We start from the raw sequence: 16,689 nt of genomic DNA on the forward strand, positions 1-16,689 counted from the left end.
AATCGGAGCAGTTCACTCCATTTTGCCTCAATTGCTCAACAGGTGAATCATGAACAATCAATTCTTAAAGTGGAAGTCTACCTTCAACATTTCTTGACATTAATATGTTATATGTGACCTCACTAGTCAAAACATGCCATTTTGATCAATATTATATTTGTAGAATATGAGTTAAGCAGCAAAATCCAGCCATTTTTATCCATTTTAGGGGCGGCCATTTTGCCACTTGCTGTCGACTGAAGATGACATCAATGTTGCTCAGGGCTTAGGACACAACCAATCAGAGCTCACCTGTTTTCTGAAGCTGCACTCTGATTAGTTGTAACATTGATGTCATCTTCAGTCGACAGCACGTGGCAAAATGGCCGCCCCTAAGATGGATAAAAATGGCTGGATTTTGCTGCTTAACTCTTTGACTGCCAGACGTTTTCAGAAAAGGGATGCCGTGGGTGCCAGCCGATTTTAAGCATTTTGACTGATCTTTCAAGGTCCATAGAAAATTATGTGTTTGGACTATGGAAACACACATACTGCCAAAACAAGATTGGACTCTCATCTTCCATCAGAAAAAAAAAAGTTTGTTTCTACCTTATTCCGTTTTTGAGTAATCAACAATAGAAAATGGTTAGTTTCACCTGTTTTGAAAAAAACGTCTTTTAACGTCTTTGGCACTCCTCCATAGGATTTTACGAAACGTTATTTAACGTTTTTGGCAGTCAAAGAGTTAACTCATATTACACTAATGCAATATTAATTATTATTACAATTATTAATTATTATTACAGAATACCATAATTAGGCTTGTGGGGCTAAATAAAACATTATTGTCAAAAAAATGGGGGGTTGACTTCTCCTTTAAAGATTGATTAATGTAGTATTTGTACTACATTTTAATGTACACAGTAAATTCTGTAGAGGGACCAAATAGACTAAAATAGAGTAAAATTTACACTTGGAAAAGAGCAAAATAAAGTAACAAAAAAAAAAAAAAGACGACCTTAGGCTTGGGAGACTCCACCTGAGCTATGCCACTCCTATTGTTTGCTTATATTCAAAATAAAAAAAATAAAAAAGATTTAGCATTTTTGGTCTTCCAAATGATTCCAGCTGACACGAGTGCTATACAGACAAACGGCAGGAGCTGCATGACTCAGGGAGTAGATTGTCTCGCAACCTGAATTTGTGGGTTTCTTCCTTGACCCTTGAGTGACTTTTTTTTTTTTTTTTTTTTTTTACTCTCTTCCAAGTTAATTGTAAATTTTACTCTAAAACGGAGTCTATTTGGTCCCACTCTAAATGAATCTTATTTAGAGTGGGACCAAATAGACTCAGTTTAGAGTAAAAATGTACTCTACAGAATTTACTGTGTAGTATTTGTAGCCAAGCAGAGTCGGGGTGATGATGTTGAGACAGTGGGAACAGTGAACAAGATTCATTCTGAGGGCGTGGGAAAGCCGTAGTGATGGAGTAGGACGGGGCAGGAACTCCCGGGAGAAGGTGAAAGTGAAGTTCTTCATGACTGAACCTTCGCCAAGGCTTCGTTAAAACTGATCGCATTACTCAAACGGCTGCTCGGTCCCGTTGGACCTTAAAGTAGCACACACACCGTAAAGTTCCACAATGGAGATGAGGAAGTGGGCGGAAGTGCCAGGAGAAAGTAGAGAGTAGAATCAGTGTACCAGTGGGATGACATGCATACACAGAGATGAATTTGAAACACAATCTCGGACAGAGGGCGTGATAACACAACAAGCATAACATACATCATTATTTGCTCCTCCGCTCTGTCATGGCGGAGCCGATACCACCTCCTTTCCATCTTTCCCGCGACTCATTGACTTTCTCCTTGACGTGCTGCTTTGATAATGATGTGGAGCGATAGAAATCTGCCATTGTTGCCCATGCATCATTCTGTTTGGATTCCCAAGGACACGTGTTTGTGTGTGTATGTGGCGTATATCGGCTGACCTTGGCAATGTTCACATGCTTGTGGTGGGAGCTCATTTTGAGTGAGGAAGCAAAATGGAGGCTTTTGCCATTTCGAATGAGTTTCCCGTTATTATCATATTGTCGTTGCTATGTAAAAAACACATGTCCAATTTTTGCCCCAATTTTTTTACAGTTAGATTTTTGGGGGATTTCTGCATTCAGTTTCACCCTAAAAACATAAAAATGAGGGGGTAAAAATTGACATAAGTGGTTTTCACATTTTTAGGTTTTTAGGATGTCTGCATTCAGTTTCACCGCAAAAATATAAAAAATGGGGGAAAGAAATGGACACGTGTTTTTCACATAAAATAATTAAAATGGACATACATGTTTTTGTCACATTGTTAGGTTATCTCCCTTCAGTTTCACCCCATGAACATAAAAATGGAGGAAAAAATGGACATACGTGTTTTTGTCACTTTTTAGGTTTTTGGGACGTCTCCCTTCAGTTTCACCCCATGAACATAAAAATGGGGGGGATGCACATAAGCGTTTTTCAAATGTTTAGGTTTTTGGGGTGTCTGCATCCAGTTTCCCTCTAAAAACATAAAAATGAAAAAAAAATGGACATAAGTGTTTTTCACAAAAAATAAAATAAAATTGACCCGTGTTTTTTTCACATTTTTAGGTTTTTGGGATGTCTATCTTCAGTTTCACCCCAAAAACATAAAAATGCAAGAAAGAAAAAAATAAAAATAAAAAGAACATACGTTTTTTTCACATTTTTAGGTTTTGGAGATCTGCATTCAGTTTCACCCTAAAAACATAAAAATGAGGGGGTACAAATTGACATAAGTGGTTTTCACATTTTTAGGTTTTTAGGATGTCTGCATTCAGTTTCACCGCAAAAATATAAAAAATGGGGGAAAGAAATGGACGTGTTTTTCACATCAAATAATTTAAATGGACATACATGTTTTTGTCACATTGTTAGGTTATCTCCCTTCAGTTTCACCCCATGAGCATAAAAATGGAGGAAAAAATGGACATACGTGTTTTTGTCACTTTTTAGGTTTTTGGGACGTCTCCCTTCAGTTTCACCCCATGAACATAAAAATGGGGGGGATGCACATAAGCGTTTTTCAAATGTTTAGGTTTTTGGGTTGTCTGCATCCAGTTTCCCTCTAAAAACATAAAAATGAGGCGGTAAAAATTGACATAAGTGTTTTTCACAAAAAATAAAATAAAATTGACCCGTGTTTTTTTCACATTTTTAGGTTTTTGGGACGTCTCCCTTCAGTTTCACCCCATGAACATAAAAATGGTGGTGGTGGGGGGCTGATGCACATAAGCGTTTTTCAAATGTTTAGGTTTTTGGGATGTCTATCTTCAGTTTCACCCCAAAAACATAAAAATGAAAGAAAGAAAAAAATAAAAATAAAAAGAATATAGTTTTTTTTCACATTTTTAGGTTTTGGAGATCTGCATTCAGTTTCACCCCAAAAACATAAAAATGAAAACAATGAAAACAATGGACACGTGTTTTTCACATAGCAGCGACGATTTGTAATTCCTACATGAATTGGTTATAGTGTGTTAAAATAAAATCCAAGAATGCCCATTTTTCCATTTGTCTTTATGCAACCCTTGATTTATGATAAATATAAGCACTGTACTTTATGTGTGTCCACTCTCACAGGAAATGTTCACGCCGGAATGCAAGTTCAAGGAGTCGGTTTTCGAGAACTACTACGTGATCTACTCGTCCACTGTGTACCGACAGCAAGAGTCGGGCCGGGCCTGGTTCCTCGGCCTCACCAAGGAGGGACAAGTCATGAAAGGCAATCGGGTCAAGAAGACCAAACCCTCTTCTCACTTTGTACCAAGGCCCATCGAAGGTAACACTAAAAGAAGATTCTGATTTATAACATTTTATAGCAGCAATTGGTCGTTTTATTGTTGCTTGCAATTCACTTTTAAGGTTTTACCGACAAAATACAGTAAGCCTCTTGTCCAAAAGACATCTGAGATGGGCTCCAGCTTAGACAAAGACAAAGGCTATAAAAAAAAAATTGGAACAAAAAAACCCTCTAACGCCAAATACCCAGAAGCTACTTTCCACTAAATGGCCCGTTAAGAATGTGCAAAGTCTCTGTAAAATGAAAAGAAACATGTCTTATTAATTTAACACACCACAGAGAAGAGTTTTGTTACCAATCCTTACATGCTGTCATGTCTAACTTTTCCCCCCACTCACTCTTCCATCTCCCCTCCGAGACGTGCGCACATTCACAGTGGACAACAAGGCGCTCTAAAGTGGCCACGTCAGCCCAAAGTTCTGGACCAAGCCATGTCTGACTTTTAAAAGAAAAAAAAAAGCTGTCCTCCTCGCTCTTCCACTTTTCTCCGGGTGACATGCATACACTTACAGCCGACAACGAGGCGCTCTAAAAGCGGCCATGCCAGCTCGAAGGCCTGATCCATATGTTGGCGGTCAAGTTGGACTTATACAGATATATTTTTTAGAGATAGACAGATATGTTTTTTTTCCAGGGCAGTCAAGGACGCCGATAACTGATATTTGGAGCCGATATTCATTTTTACTAAAAGGGAAAATATTGGCATCAAAATTTTGGAAAAAAAAAAGCTCCAGTTCTTAATTTAGTTTTGAATTTTAAAGCATATGTTTATTGAACAACTTTTAGGGTTCATAAAATGTTGGTGTTTTTATTCTTTTTTTAATTTTTATTTATTTATTTATTTTAATCGCAGTAAATTTGTTTTTTGTTTTAAAAATCTAACAAAATGTTCCGGGATCTCCCAGGGGCAGTAGCATGTTTTCAAAAGTTAAATACAAACTTAAACAATTGTTTTCTACAGTAAATAAAGCATTTCAAAATATCTGAAGTATTAAATTTTTGCTTATCTTAGTTTTAATTTCAAACAAAAGCAGATGGGTCAGCAGAAACTCTGAAAATTAAAAAATTTAAAAACATTAAAATTGAAATTAGTCACCTGAAGTTAACACTTTTTAAATGGATCTATTATCTATCGGCCATATGATTACTCAAAATGGCCGATGCCGATATTTGTCAAAATGCTGAATATCGGCACCGATAATCAGCCCGGCCGATAATCGGTCTATCCCTATATTTTTTAAATCTATCCTTGTCGTTCTTTCTTTGGGTGACATACGCACACTCACAGCCAACAACGAAGTGCTCTACGGCGAATATATATAATAAAATTTGAAATCACTTTACAGAGCCTTTAAATGTTACTTAAAAGTGTCTGTACCGTTAATAAAGGTCTTAAGGTGAAAGTTTCCCCTTTCCATGATTTCTCCAACATATGAGAAGTCAAGGTGGACCGTGTTGTGTTTGAGAGGCTGCATTGTATGTCAACAAAATCCAAATTTGTCCTTTCATCCTCCATTTACTGTCTTATAACAAATTGCACGAGAAGAGGGAACAAAAGTGTGTCCATCCTTGTCTATTGTTCTTCGTGGCGCTAGGAACACTAAACAGTTTCTCCCTGAAATCTAAAAAACAACAACTGTACAATATTGTGCTTTTACTGCTATTGATTATCCATCCAGTGCAGGTTTTGTATTATAATTCCACAAGCTAAATCTCATCAGTCAAGTTGATGGAAACAGAATTAATAATAAAACCTAAGTCGGGTATGGAGAATGAACTCGCTGACTTTTTTGTGTTTGTTGTAAAGATAGATGGATAATGTGTTCGTGTTGTGGGATTTCATGTTATATTTTGTCAACATCCGTTATACATTAAATGAATTATTGAAAAAAAAGTGGAAGTCAACCTTAAACATTTCTTGACAATAATATTATATTTGACCTCACATTCTGATTAATATTACATTTGTGGAATAAGAGTTGTAAAGCAAAATCTAGCCATTTTTATCCATCTCAGGCGGCGTCCATTTTGCCATTTGCTGTCGACTGAAGATGACATCAATGTTGCTCAGGGCTCAGGTAACGACCAATCACAACTCACCTTTTTTCTGAAGCTGTGCTGTGATTGGTTGTTACCTGAGACCCTGTCCACACGAGTTTCTTACCGTTTAAGCCGTTCGTCCACATGACGGTTCGGACCTTGAAACCGATCACTTTTGAAACCGAGCTCCAGAGTGGAAAGATTTCAATACGCGCCCCACACGCTGAACACCTTATGCAGGAAAAAAAAGTGTCTTCTTCGCTGATTCTTCTTCTACGCTTTCCGTTAACTCCCTGTGGCTGCGCTACAGCGCCACTCCAGACTTGGCATATATATTACAGCCGTTAAACGTCCTCAGCGTCTTCTTTTGGACGAACGCAAGTCTTGAAATGCTTTTGTGTGTACGAGATTTGTTTGAGGAACGAAGCCGGCTTTGCTTCCGTCTGGACCTGAGCAACATCGATGTCATCTTCAGTCGATACCAGGTGGCAAAATGGCCGCCCCCTGAGATGGATAAAAATGGCTGGATTTTGCAATATTAACCTGAATACAGTATTTAGACCAGTGGGGCCTTATAGAACATATTATGATTTCCACTTTAAATCCTTATTATTTGTATGATATTTTCTAGTATTTGTTGTAGTTTTAGCGAGTTCCTAACCTTGCTCTTTACATTCTCATTTCTTCCTTTCGGCAGTCTGCATGTACCGTGAGCCGTCGCTGCACGAGATCGAGGACAAGCACCGCTCCAGGAAGAGCTCAGGGACCCCCACCATGAACGGAGGCAAAGCAGTCAACCAGGACTCCTCATAGCAACGAGAGGGAGGGGCTTCCCCATTAGGGGCTTGGCCTGAATGCCAACCCCCTAAAAAAAAGGGAGGGGCCTTTGGAAACTTCCCACCTCGCCCCAAACGTATGCACCGTCGCTTCCTCGACCCGAGGAGCTATTACTGTACTCTTATGACAAGACGGGACAAACTTTGAACCCTTGCCTGTGAAAACTTTTAGAAGAATTACTATGAAACAGAGGAAAACTATATATATATCTATATCTATATAAACATTTTCAATCAGGACTCGACCGATATTTTATGCAAAAAAGAGCTGCGACGCAACGGATCGGGGGCCACTCCTCACACAAATATCTCATTTACATTTTATGCTGTGAAAAAAAAAAAAAAGCTTTAATACGTGCTCACTTTTCATATGCATTCTTTTCTAAATGCTCTCTTGTTTGCCAATAGTAAGCAGTCCAGCACACCAATGTGCTGTGAAGCTGGCCATTAGTATAACAACATTTTTTTTTTCTCTTCCTTTTCCTCGGTGGGCCTGACTCACATTTAAAGTTTCCTCATGGATTAATCTTGAATCACACGAGCTGCTCTGCCTGAATGTATTCGCTGATGTAGTCACAAGAGTGCTTATGATGGGATGTCAGTAACTCAGGTGTGTTCTGGAAGTGTGACTACAACTTGTGTCCAGTGTCAGAAGCAATATGAACAGTCTAGGAGGTATTGAGGTGGTATTATTAGCAAGTGTCACACAACTAAATGTGAAGTATTCAACAGCATGTTTGAGAAAGGAAGTCCAGGAAATATTGTTCTCCTTCCGAAAAGGCAATGACCTTGATGACATGAGAGAAAGAATGGGAGAGATTTTCTTGTGAAAACAATGTTGCCCGAGAGGCTTCCCCACCCTACGGCGGCACACACAACCTCGCCCTTTGTGACCAATGAACTGCGGCGGTCTTTGCAAAGCGTGTAAATGCTGTGTATGCTACATTACCTTATTCCCGTTCTTCCAATTAGTGTGTCTAATGTTTGTCTCAGGAAGTGTTAGTCGGTCCATTGAAGCGCTGTTTCCCAACCAAGAGTTAGAAAGTTGGAAAAAAATCTGCGGGCACACGAAAAAGTACACAAGTAAAGTGTGCTGTTTGCCACTCACAGTTCTGACAAATAAAATTAAACTTACAGCTACCAAAACAATAATTTTCTTTAATAAACGTTAGCTAGCTTAATGCTAACATATGGACAAATTACAATTAACAGTACGGTAACACAAAACAGAACATATAACAACACATGTCTTTGGTTCGGCGTTTGTAAAGTCACCCGTAAACGTATCTACCCACTATTTGCGGAAAAGACAAATCCTTTTTTTTCATATGGCAAAATACTGTCTACATTATATTTGTGTTTGAAATGCTGCGAGCATCTTCCAGTTTTAAGTATCATCATTTGTGGTATATTTATAGTTTAAATTGCTATTACTTGTGGGCGGCGTGGCCTAGTGGTAGAGTGGTCATCTCGCAACTCAGAGGTTGTGGGTTCGATCCCATGCCATTGTCACCATGTTGAAGTGTCCTTGAGCAAGACACTGAATCCCCAGTTGCTCCTGATGCTGCGTCATCAGTAGGTGAATGAGTAGTTGAATGTAAAGCGCTATGAGGTCTTGTAAGGTGGAAAAGTGCTATATAAATGAAGGGCCATTTACCAATATATGCAGTTAAACAAATATATTTGTTTACATATTTTTTTGTTTATTACGTCTACGGCCAATTTACGCACACATTAATCAACATCAAAAGACATAAAGAGATACTTGGCACCAGATTTAGCAGAAGGCTAATATCCATTTGCGTCCAGAACATAAAACAAATAAAAGCCCCAAACAACTAACACAGACTCAATGAAAATATGAAGTTTGCAGTGGGAGAACAATGCTAACATTGTTACAGATTCAATTTATTTAGTTTCAAAGCATCTAGAATTATAGAAAATATTTCTAAGAAGAAAATATGAAAGTTATTGGTCCCTAGCCATTGTACTATTGGAACTTAGTTGGGGTCCTTCTCTGCCTTTTCTTCTTGCTCTCAGTGCTGCCCGGCATGTTGCGGCACACCGTGGTACTACACAAAAATCTGACTTGCTTGTGTACTGTAAAAACCCATAAAGAAAAAAAAAAACATTTGGAATACTGCACACTGAAATAATGAACTTGTCTCAATTTAGTCACAAATCTTATTACTCAGTGTTGTTAGGCTGAACAAAGCTATTATTCTGGTGTATGAATGGCAACACACACAGTTTAATTGTAACTTCTACCATATAGTGGAAGAGCATTTAATTATCCAATGAGTGACTATAGACGGCACAATGGCCTCAATAATTGGTTCAAAGTCACACTGGGACGTGGTGTCAGGTTCGAGGCCTAGTATGGCCACTGCATGACGGTGGGAATTATGACTTCATTCTATGAATTGTACAGCGATACAACAGTATGGTTGTATGGTAACAGAGAAACTGTCCTCGCATTAATTTAGTAGAATACTAATTACTAGTAGAATTTAGATCGGGGGGCGAGGGGGTTGACATTGTGCGCTAAAGTCATGAGAAATAAAATAGTAATATCAGAAAAAGATGTAATTATACCATCCTCAGCCCTCTTTTTATTAGCCTGAAGTTAATGTCAACATGTACACTACTTGACTGTTGAATTAGTCTGGAAATTTGGGTTTAAATCTAAATAAATACGTTTATTCTTCTAACATTGACTTCTACGCCTTGTCATATTCTATTTTTGTAAGATTGCGACTTTCTTGTAAACATATCACTTCATTTCATCACATTTTAAAAATCTGACTTTATTCTCACAAACAATGCAACTTCAATCTTGTAACATTACAATGCCAGCTCGCAACACTGAGTTAGCTTTAGCACAGTAAACAAGCCAATGCTAGCCACGGCTGCTACGTTGCTAGCATGACTTGTTCATAACGTACTATAACACTAAATGTTACCTCATTTGTTTGAAATTTTATTTTTTAGGAATATAACATTAATTTAAAATTAGAATGAGGTGATAAACACCTGTCCAGCAGAAATGATACTAATTTGGCATCGCTTCTGAATCCACTTGCGTAGACAAACGATTTGATGAACGAATCTAAAGATTCAGTTCACTTAAAAGATCTGTCATGCCCATCACTAGTTGACAATGAGGAATGGGCATTTTTTTATTCTTCATTTGTTGGATATCTTGTATTTTTATCCCCCTTAAATTGATTTAAAAAAAATTATGATAACATCAACCCTATTTGAATAAACTGCTTCAAAATGATTGTGTTTTTAGCCCAGCATGTTAGCCATATTTGTGGCAGCCATATTGTTTTACAGGTCATATTCTGTGAGAGTTGCTAGCATATTGTTCAATTTGATCATATTGCATCGTTTACTTTTTCGTACAATTCCCTACTAAATTCTTGTGAGAACATGCTGACAGCCAAATGCAGATTGTAAATGATTAAGGACGTGTGGGAGGGTTCATACTGGTATCTAGCAGCGTAATAGCGGCACGTACGTTATATTTGCCAACATAAGAAGTCAAGGGGTGTGGCAAGACCAGCATATAAATACTGTATATGAACATATGTATCTTTTCTACAGAGGTTTATATTGGTGCAAATGTAGATTCAAAGTGATGCATGTCATTGGATGTACTAAATGTTGACAGCAGATTGAGAGAGTTTGTGAAAAAAAAAAAAAAATTGTTGACGAATGAAAGGTTACAGCAAAAGGCTTTCTTTCATTATACGAGATTTTAATTAGTTATTTTTATGTTTGCAGATGATTTCACTGCATCAGAACACGCATATATGCACTATGAATTGTGAGAAAAAAATATGCATTGATGATGAAAAAAAAAAAAACTATCCGAATGAAGTTAGTGATTGTTTAAGAATAAAGATGATGTTACCAAAGCCAACCTATGATTTATTTGCTGTAAATGATGACTGGCAGTTGTTGTGCATCTCTTATTTGTCGGACTACATCCATCAGCCGGCGGCTTTTCGCATTCCCCAAAATCCAATCCCCTTTACCTCCGCTATCAATTCACCCGGAGTGATTTACAGTCTCGCTATCCTCTTAAATACGTCGTGTCATTTTGGAACGGCGCTCCTTCGCCCTTAATTCTCCTGTTGTCATGGAAACAGACCTTGCATGCCGGCTGTAAAGAGAATGAGCAGGAGGAGGGCGGCGAAAACTGCCCTGACTTTCAGCCCGTTCTCTTCTGCACAATGGCCGCAGCACACAAAAGGGACAAACAGGACAGGGAGACAGTCCATTTGTTTGTGTTTTTAAGCTGCATTCTCGATAAAGCAGAGATGCTGATTATTAAATGGATTCATATGTGCAGATCTCATATAGACATGCACGCTTTGCGAGTCAAAATTGACTGTACAGTACTTGTTTTGCTCTGACCAACCAGTGATAGAATGGATAAATGCCAATGTGATCGAAGGCTAGAACTCTGGTCCTGTGAGGACAAATTTGAAATATGGCTAGCTAACGAAATTTAACGAATTTAAGGACAAAACCATAGAGTGCACAACCTATCTAAAGGGAAGAAAGGCACCCGCTAATGCTAGCTTACAAAAGTAAAATTAATTCACCAAACAGAAATATGCTGTAGTATCTGCTTGGACGATGAAATGAGGACGGGCGGTGGTCGATCAATAATCGCTTTATTGTGAAAATGAATGGTTAACGTGAGCTGTAACTGTGCCGCAAAAAAACAAGCCGCAGACAGTTGACAGCAGAGAGCTGTTTTTTTCCTCCATCCAGTCGTCCGACCCCTGTCGTACCCACCCAAACCACAAATCACACTAAAAATGGATTGGTTAAAAAATTTAAAAAAACTACCCAATCTAGTAGGTTAAGATCATATTGGCTTGATTAACCAATAGATTGGTCAGACATTGACCATTCCGGGTGGTTAGGGTACCTGTATACCAATTTTATTGGTTAGCCAAACAACCAATGAAATTGGTTAGACTAGAAAGTAAGTCTACTTGGAAATATATTGTATAAAATTTAAATGTATTTATTAACTCTTTCACTGCCACTGACGTTTAAAGACGTCAAGTAAAAACCTACGGAGCACTGCCAATGACGTCAAAAGACGTCATCCAATTTTATTTTTTAATTTTTTTTGAAACGGGTGGGGGGAAGCCTTCCGGAGATGTGCTGAAAATTTTAACCAGGTTTGTGGGCCTAATGACTATTTTTGGCCCCTAGAGGGAAGCGATGACTGTCTTTTGACAAGATCGGGTGGGCGTCAGTAGAGGCGGAGCTAGAGTGTCGAGCAGGAGATCAGAATGGAAAACAAAGAAAAATGGCGACCGGTTTGCGAGGAGCTCACGCCCGAGCCGTTTTATTACAAAGACAAAAGCATCGACCAAAAAGAGCACATTGATGACAACGATGATGATGACTCCGTGGAGGGAAAGCATTGACGCGGCAGGAGAATGGGGGGGGGGGGGGGAGCTATATGGCTGAGGAGGAAACGCAGAAGGTGCCCGTTTGCAAAGCAGCTCTACACTTACTAGACAAAAGCGATCGACCAACACTAAAAGAGCACATTGATGACGACGATGATCATCATCGATGATGATGATGAAGGTGAATCCGAGCTTGACGGCAAAATTGGAACCGCTGACGCGGCGGCTATGACGGCGTCGTAAACGCGGAGCACAATCGAGCACGCACAGGTGGACGTTCGATCGGACGACGGAAAGTGCCCCGAGTCCAATGCATATTCATCGGAGAAGTGTGTACAGTCTGCTACTTGCTATTTATTCCCCGGAAAAAAGGCCGTCAAGGAAGTGTAACGTTTGCACGTTGCACAATGTGAAAGTGAAAGTAAACTGCTGTGCGAGTCCTGGCGTCTCTTGCACGCAGGAGAGCGTTACAAAAAGAAAAACTGTATTTGAAACATCCACATAATTGTAAATAGTACCACAGTTGCACACATTTATAAATAGTTTGCGAAATTGTTTTGTCAAATTGTTACACTGTTGAATGGAAATAAACGTATTTTGCAATCAAAAAACACTTTTTCATTGTTGGTGAAAGCGTTTTACAGAAGTAAAGCACTATTTAGGTGTTTGTGGCATCATTCATGGACAAAAAGAAGTGTACAATTCACTAGAGTGCATGAAATAACATCGTTTCACAAAAAGCTCTTTTTCTCCGTTTTTTGTTTCAAAAGAGAGAATTTCGGTGAAAGTAACCATTTTCTATTGTTGATTACTGAAGAACGGAATAAGGTAGAAATAAACTTTTTTTTCTGATGAAAGTCCAATCTTTCATTTGGTAGTATGTGTGTTTCCATAGTCCAAACACAACATTTTCTGTGGACCTTGAAAGATCACTCAAAATGCTTAAATCGGGTGGCACTGGCGACATCCCGTTTCTGAAAACGTCTGGCAGTGAAAGAGTTAATTATTATGTGATTACGATATATTATAAATAGTGTTTAAAAATGTAAATGTGTCTAGATAGATCACCAGGCGTGACCAGTTCAGTGGCCTAGTGGTAGAGTGTCTACCCTGATACTGGGAGGTTGTGGGTTCAATCCCTGGCCGGGTCATTCCAAAGACTATAAGAATGCTTCACACTCAGCATTAAGGGTTGGAATTGGGGGATTAGATCACCAAATGATTCTCGAGTGCAGCCCTTGCTTCTGCTCATCGCTCCCTCAGGGGATGGGTCAAATGCAGAGAATGAATTTCACCCCACTTAGGTGGGTGTGACAATCAGTGGTACTTTTTTTTCGGGCGCAAAAAAATGTCACAACACAGATTTAACCAATATCTTGGTCAGAATGACCAATTTGTATCTGTTGGCCTAATCACCAATATATATTGGTTGAAAACACATACCATTTTTGAGTGGTTCTTTTAACCAAAGGATCTGACGGACATATAACTAACTACCAGCTAGATTGGTGAAATTTAACCTTTTTTTTTGGGGGGGGGGGGGTCAATTTGACCAATCTGTTTCTAGGGTGTTGGACACTTTTTCAGGGCCTCGTGTACAGTCACTGCTTGCGGAACTCTGGCAAGAATCCACAATAAGGTCTACGGCAGACTTCGTGTCGGGCAGTTTTGGTGATGGTAATACAAGCGCAGAGAAGCAAGCAGGCAAAGCAGGATGAAGTGCAAAAAACAAAAAGAGGCAAAACAAGACACTCGGAAGAATCAAAATGCTAAGCTAACCAAGTACAAAGAAACAGAACAAAAGTCAAATAGATCAAAGTTATGAAAAAAAGAAACATAACATGATAGGATTAATTTAACAACAACAATAAACAGACACAGACCAATTATTATATATATGTAATTATTTATATTTATTAATATTTTTAAATAGAACGGCTGGCGACTTCGGTATGTCCACTGACATCTATTTCCACTCCCAAACATTTGTGACCCATAGCTATGTGCTGATCAGTGGGATGATTTAAAAACTATAATAATAATAATAATAATAATAATTCTGAGGATTTGACGGCCAATGCTGTCATATTTAGGAATGAAATACGATCACATCCAAGCACATCTGTCTGCCTGTGGCCCGATTAAATTCACCAATATTGCATCGCTGCACCACTATTTAGATGTGGTCCGAGCAAGTCTAACTTTAGACCAGTGGTGGGCAAACTCGGTCCGGAGTCCTGCAGGTTTTGGAAGTTTCCCTGCTGCAACACAGCTGATTGCAATCCACAGGATCATTACCAGGCTTATGCAGAGTTTGCTGATGAGCTGATCATATATCAGCTGTGTTGGAGAAGTAACAAGAATAAAAAAAAATAATGACAAGTGGTTCATAAAGCTTAATTTTCCAACACTGTTTGCAACTATTTCAGTCACTGTGTTATAAAACCTTAAAACTAGACGTGTGCTGTTTAAAATGGCCACTTGTGCATGCTTTTGTGATCTTCAAGTGAATACTTGCTCTAAGCCAGTTGTATTGTTTTCATTTAAAATATCAGCAATATTTTTGGTTTGCACTATTTTGCACCAGAGATTGCTGCCTTTTATTTAGATTTTAATTTTGCACAAGAAATGGTCTTATCCAAAGTAAATTTATTCAGTAACTTTGTTGGTTAACCATTTGTAATACATTAGTTAAAGATTAATTCATGAGAACTCATGTTGAACTAATACATTGCAAATGTAAAATGTAATTTTTTTTTATAAATAATTGACAAATTGTTAGCTAATACCTTGTAAATGCATTACTGTGACGGAGAGCCTGTGACGGTCGAGCTGAGAGGAGCAGCCCGCGTGAGCTCTTCGTTTCCGCGGAGACGAGCTCCGTCTGTTTTCACACAGCCCACACAAATCCCCCCCCTTCCGTAATTCGACACTTTCACAAACTGCTCACCTGCCACCTGGACTCATTCCTCTTCCCCGTTGTTGGTGCCGAGGGTCCACACTCGACACAGACGCATGACACGCACCGCAAACGCTCACCTGCATTTTACGGGGTCATTGGACAATGAGGACCGAACCAGAGCACTTCCGGACTTCCCACTTAAACAGCGCATTTGCCGCGCTTGAAGTGTCACATGACTATGGACTATACCACAAAAGTAGTTTGGTTTATCATTTAATGAGTTTGTTCTTTTTTTTTGAGTGAAGTTACGGATTGTGAATGGATGATTTTTGTTATGGTTAATATATGTTGCAGATATTATTTATTTACATGTGTTAGATATTTTTGGTATTATACCCCATGAATAGCTAAATGGTTTGCCCGGAGGGAGGGGCCGGGTGGGGGGGGGGGGGTGTATTTAAAGACATCCAAAAATCTTTTGTAGGAGGGTGCTCAGCCAAGTGGGATGGTGAGTGACTGGCTACCACAGCAGAAAAGACCAATAGAACTTGTAAATATGGTTGGGATTGTTTTTGCACTGGACTTGCACTGTGGGAAGAAAAATAAATCCGATTTTTGATGCTGCGTTGGTGTAAATAAAAACTCCTCACTAAAGTTTTTCTACTGCACCATCATTTCCCCCCTCCTTTCTGAAATGAACCTGTGACAATTAACAAAAGCTGAATTCATGATGAACTGATAATTTGCAGCTATTGGAGAATTATGAACTCATAACTTGCAAATATTAACTAAAGATTAACTCATGATTAAGAAATGTCCATTATTAATCATTAAAATGCATAAACAAAATATGAAGTCATGATGAGCAAATATTAACTCATATTGAAGTACAGTAATTTGCAACTATTGAAGAATTATGATCTAATAAATTCCAAATATTAACTAATGATTCAGAAATACTATTACTAATAAGTAAAACGCATAAGTAAAACATGAAGTCATGATGGGCAATTATGAATTAATATTGAAAAATGTGTATCTGTGGTATTGACTGTAATACAAACCCTTTTTTTGCAGATCCATTCCAATGTTCAATATTGGTGAGTCCACCAATATTTGTAGACTGTTATTATTTATAACTTATATTTTAATGTGAACAAATTCTCTGCAAATGCCTTCCCAACCCCTATTCTAAAGTGGCAACACATCATCATGTTTAATGTATTACCAAGTTCTCTGCTACCATTTGTTTTGATGAACAAACTACATTTTCATATCAACAATTAATTTACTCATCTTTTTTCAACCCCTATTTTAAAGTGGCAACACATTATCCTGTTCAAATGCTTACCATGTTATCTGCTACTATTTGTACATCATGAACAAGTATATTTTCATGTCAACAACACATGTGTAACAGATTATTGTAATTTTGTTTATTTATTTATTAATTTCTCCAAAATCATTGCATTGTTTCATTTGATATTTCGAGTGGGTTATTATTGAATAGTCGTGGTTTTATTTTGGTTACTTCCTGTGTTTTTGTCAGTTAGAGCTTTTATTTTGAAAGAATGGGGGATATACTGTCGTTGCTCCCCGGCGTTTTCAGATGGCGTCTG

At 38.4% G+C, this 16,689-nt stretch overlaps 1 protein-coding gene and 1 long non-coding RNA gene across 6 annotated transcripts in view; one reads left to right on the top strand and one right to left on the bottom strand.

The window, feature by feature from the left end:
- The window catches only part of fgf12a (fibroblast growth factor 12a), a 65,844-nt gene extending 55,200 nt beyond the window's left edge, over nt 1–10,644 (top strand). For all 4 annotated transcript variants that reach the window (XM_077556488.1, XM_077556485.1, XM_077556486.1 and 1 more), the window contains 2 exons: nt 3,629–3,827; nt 6,586–10,644. In XM_077556488.1, the coding sequence (XP_077412614.1) occupies nt 3,629–3,827; nt 6,586–6,701 (315 nt within the window). In that variant the 3' untranslated portion in view covers nt 6,702–10,644. The remainder of the gene's footprint in view (nt 1–3,628; nt 3,828–6,585) is intronic.
- The window catches only part of LOC144043190 (uncharacterized), a 44,940-nt gene extending 29,679 nt beyond the window's left edge, over nt 1–15,261 (bottom strand). For both annotated transcript variants that reach the window (XR_013291064.1, XR_013291063.1), the window contains exons 1-2: nt 15,119–15,261; nt 7,674–7,781 (exon numbers count right to left, since the gene is read on the bottom strand). This is a non-coding gene — a long non-coding RNA (uncharacterized LOC144043190). The remainder of the gene's footprint in view (nt 1–7,673; nt 7,782–15,118) is intronic.
- Nucleotides 15,262–16,689: the final 1,428 nt, after the last annotated feature.

This window comes from Vanacampus margaritifer, chromosome 2 (assembly GCF_051991255.1).
Source record: "Vanacampus margaritifer isolate UIUO_Vmar chromosome 2, RoL_Vmar_1.0, whole genome shotgun sequence".
Lineage (NCBI taxonomy): Eukaryota > Metazoa > Chordata > Actinopteri > Syngnathiformes > Syngnathidae > Vanacampus > Vanacampus margaritifer.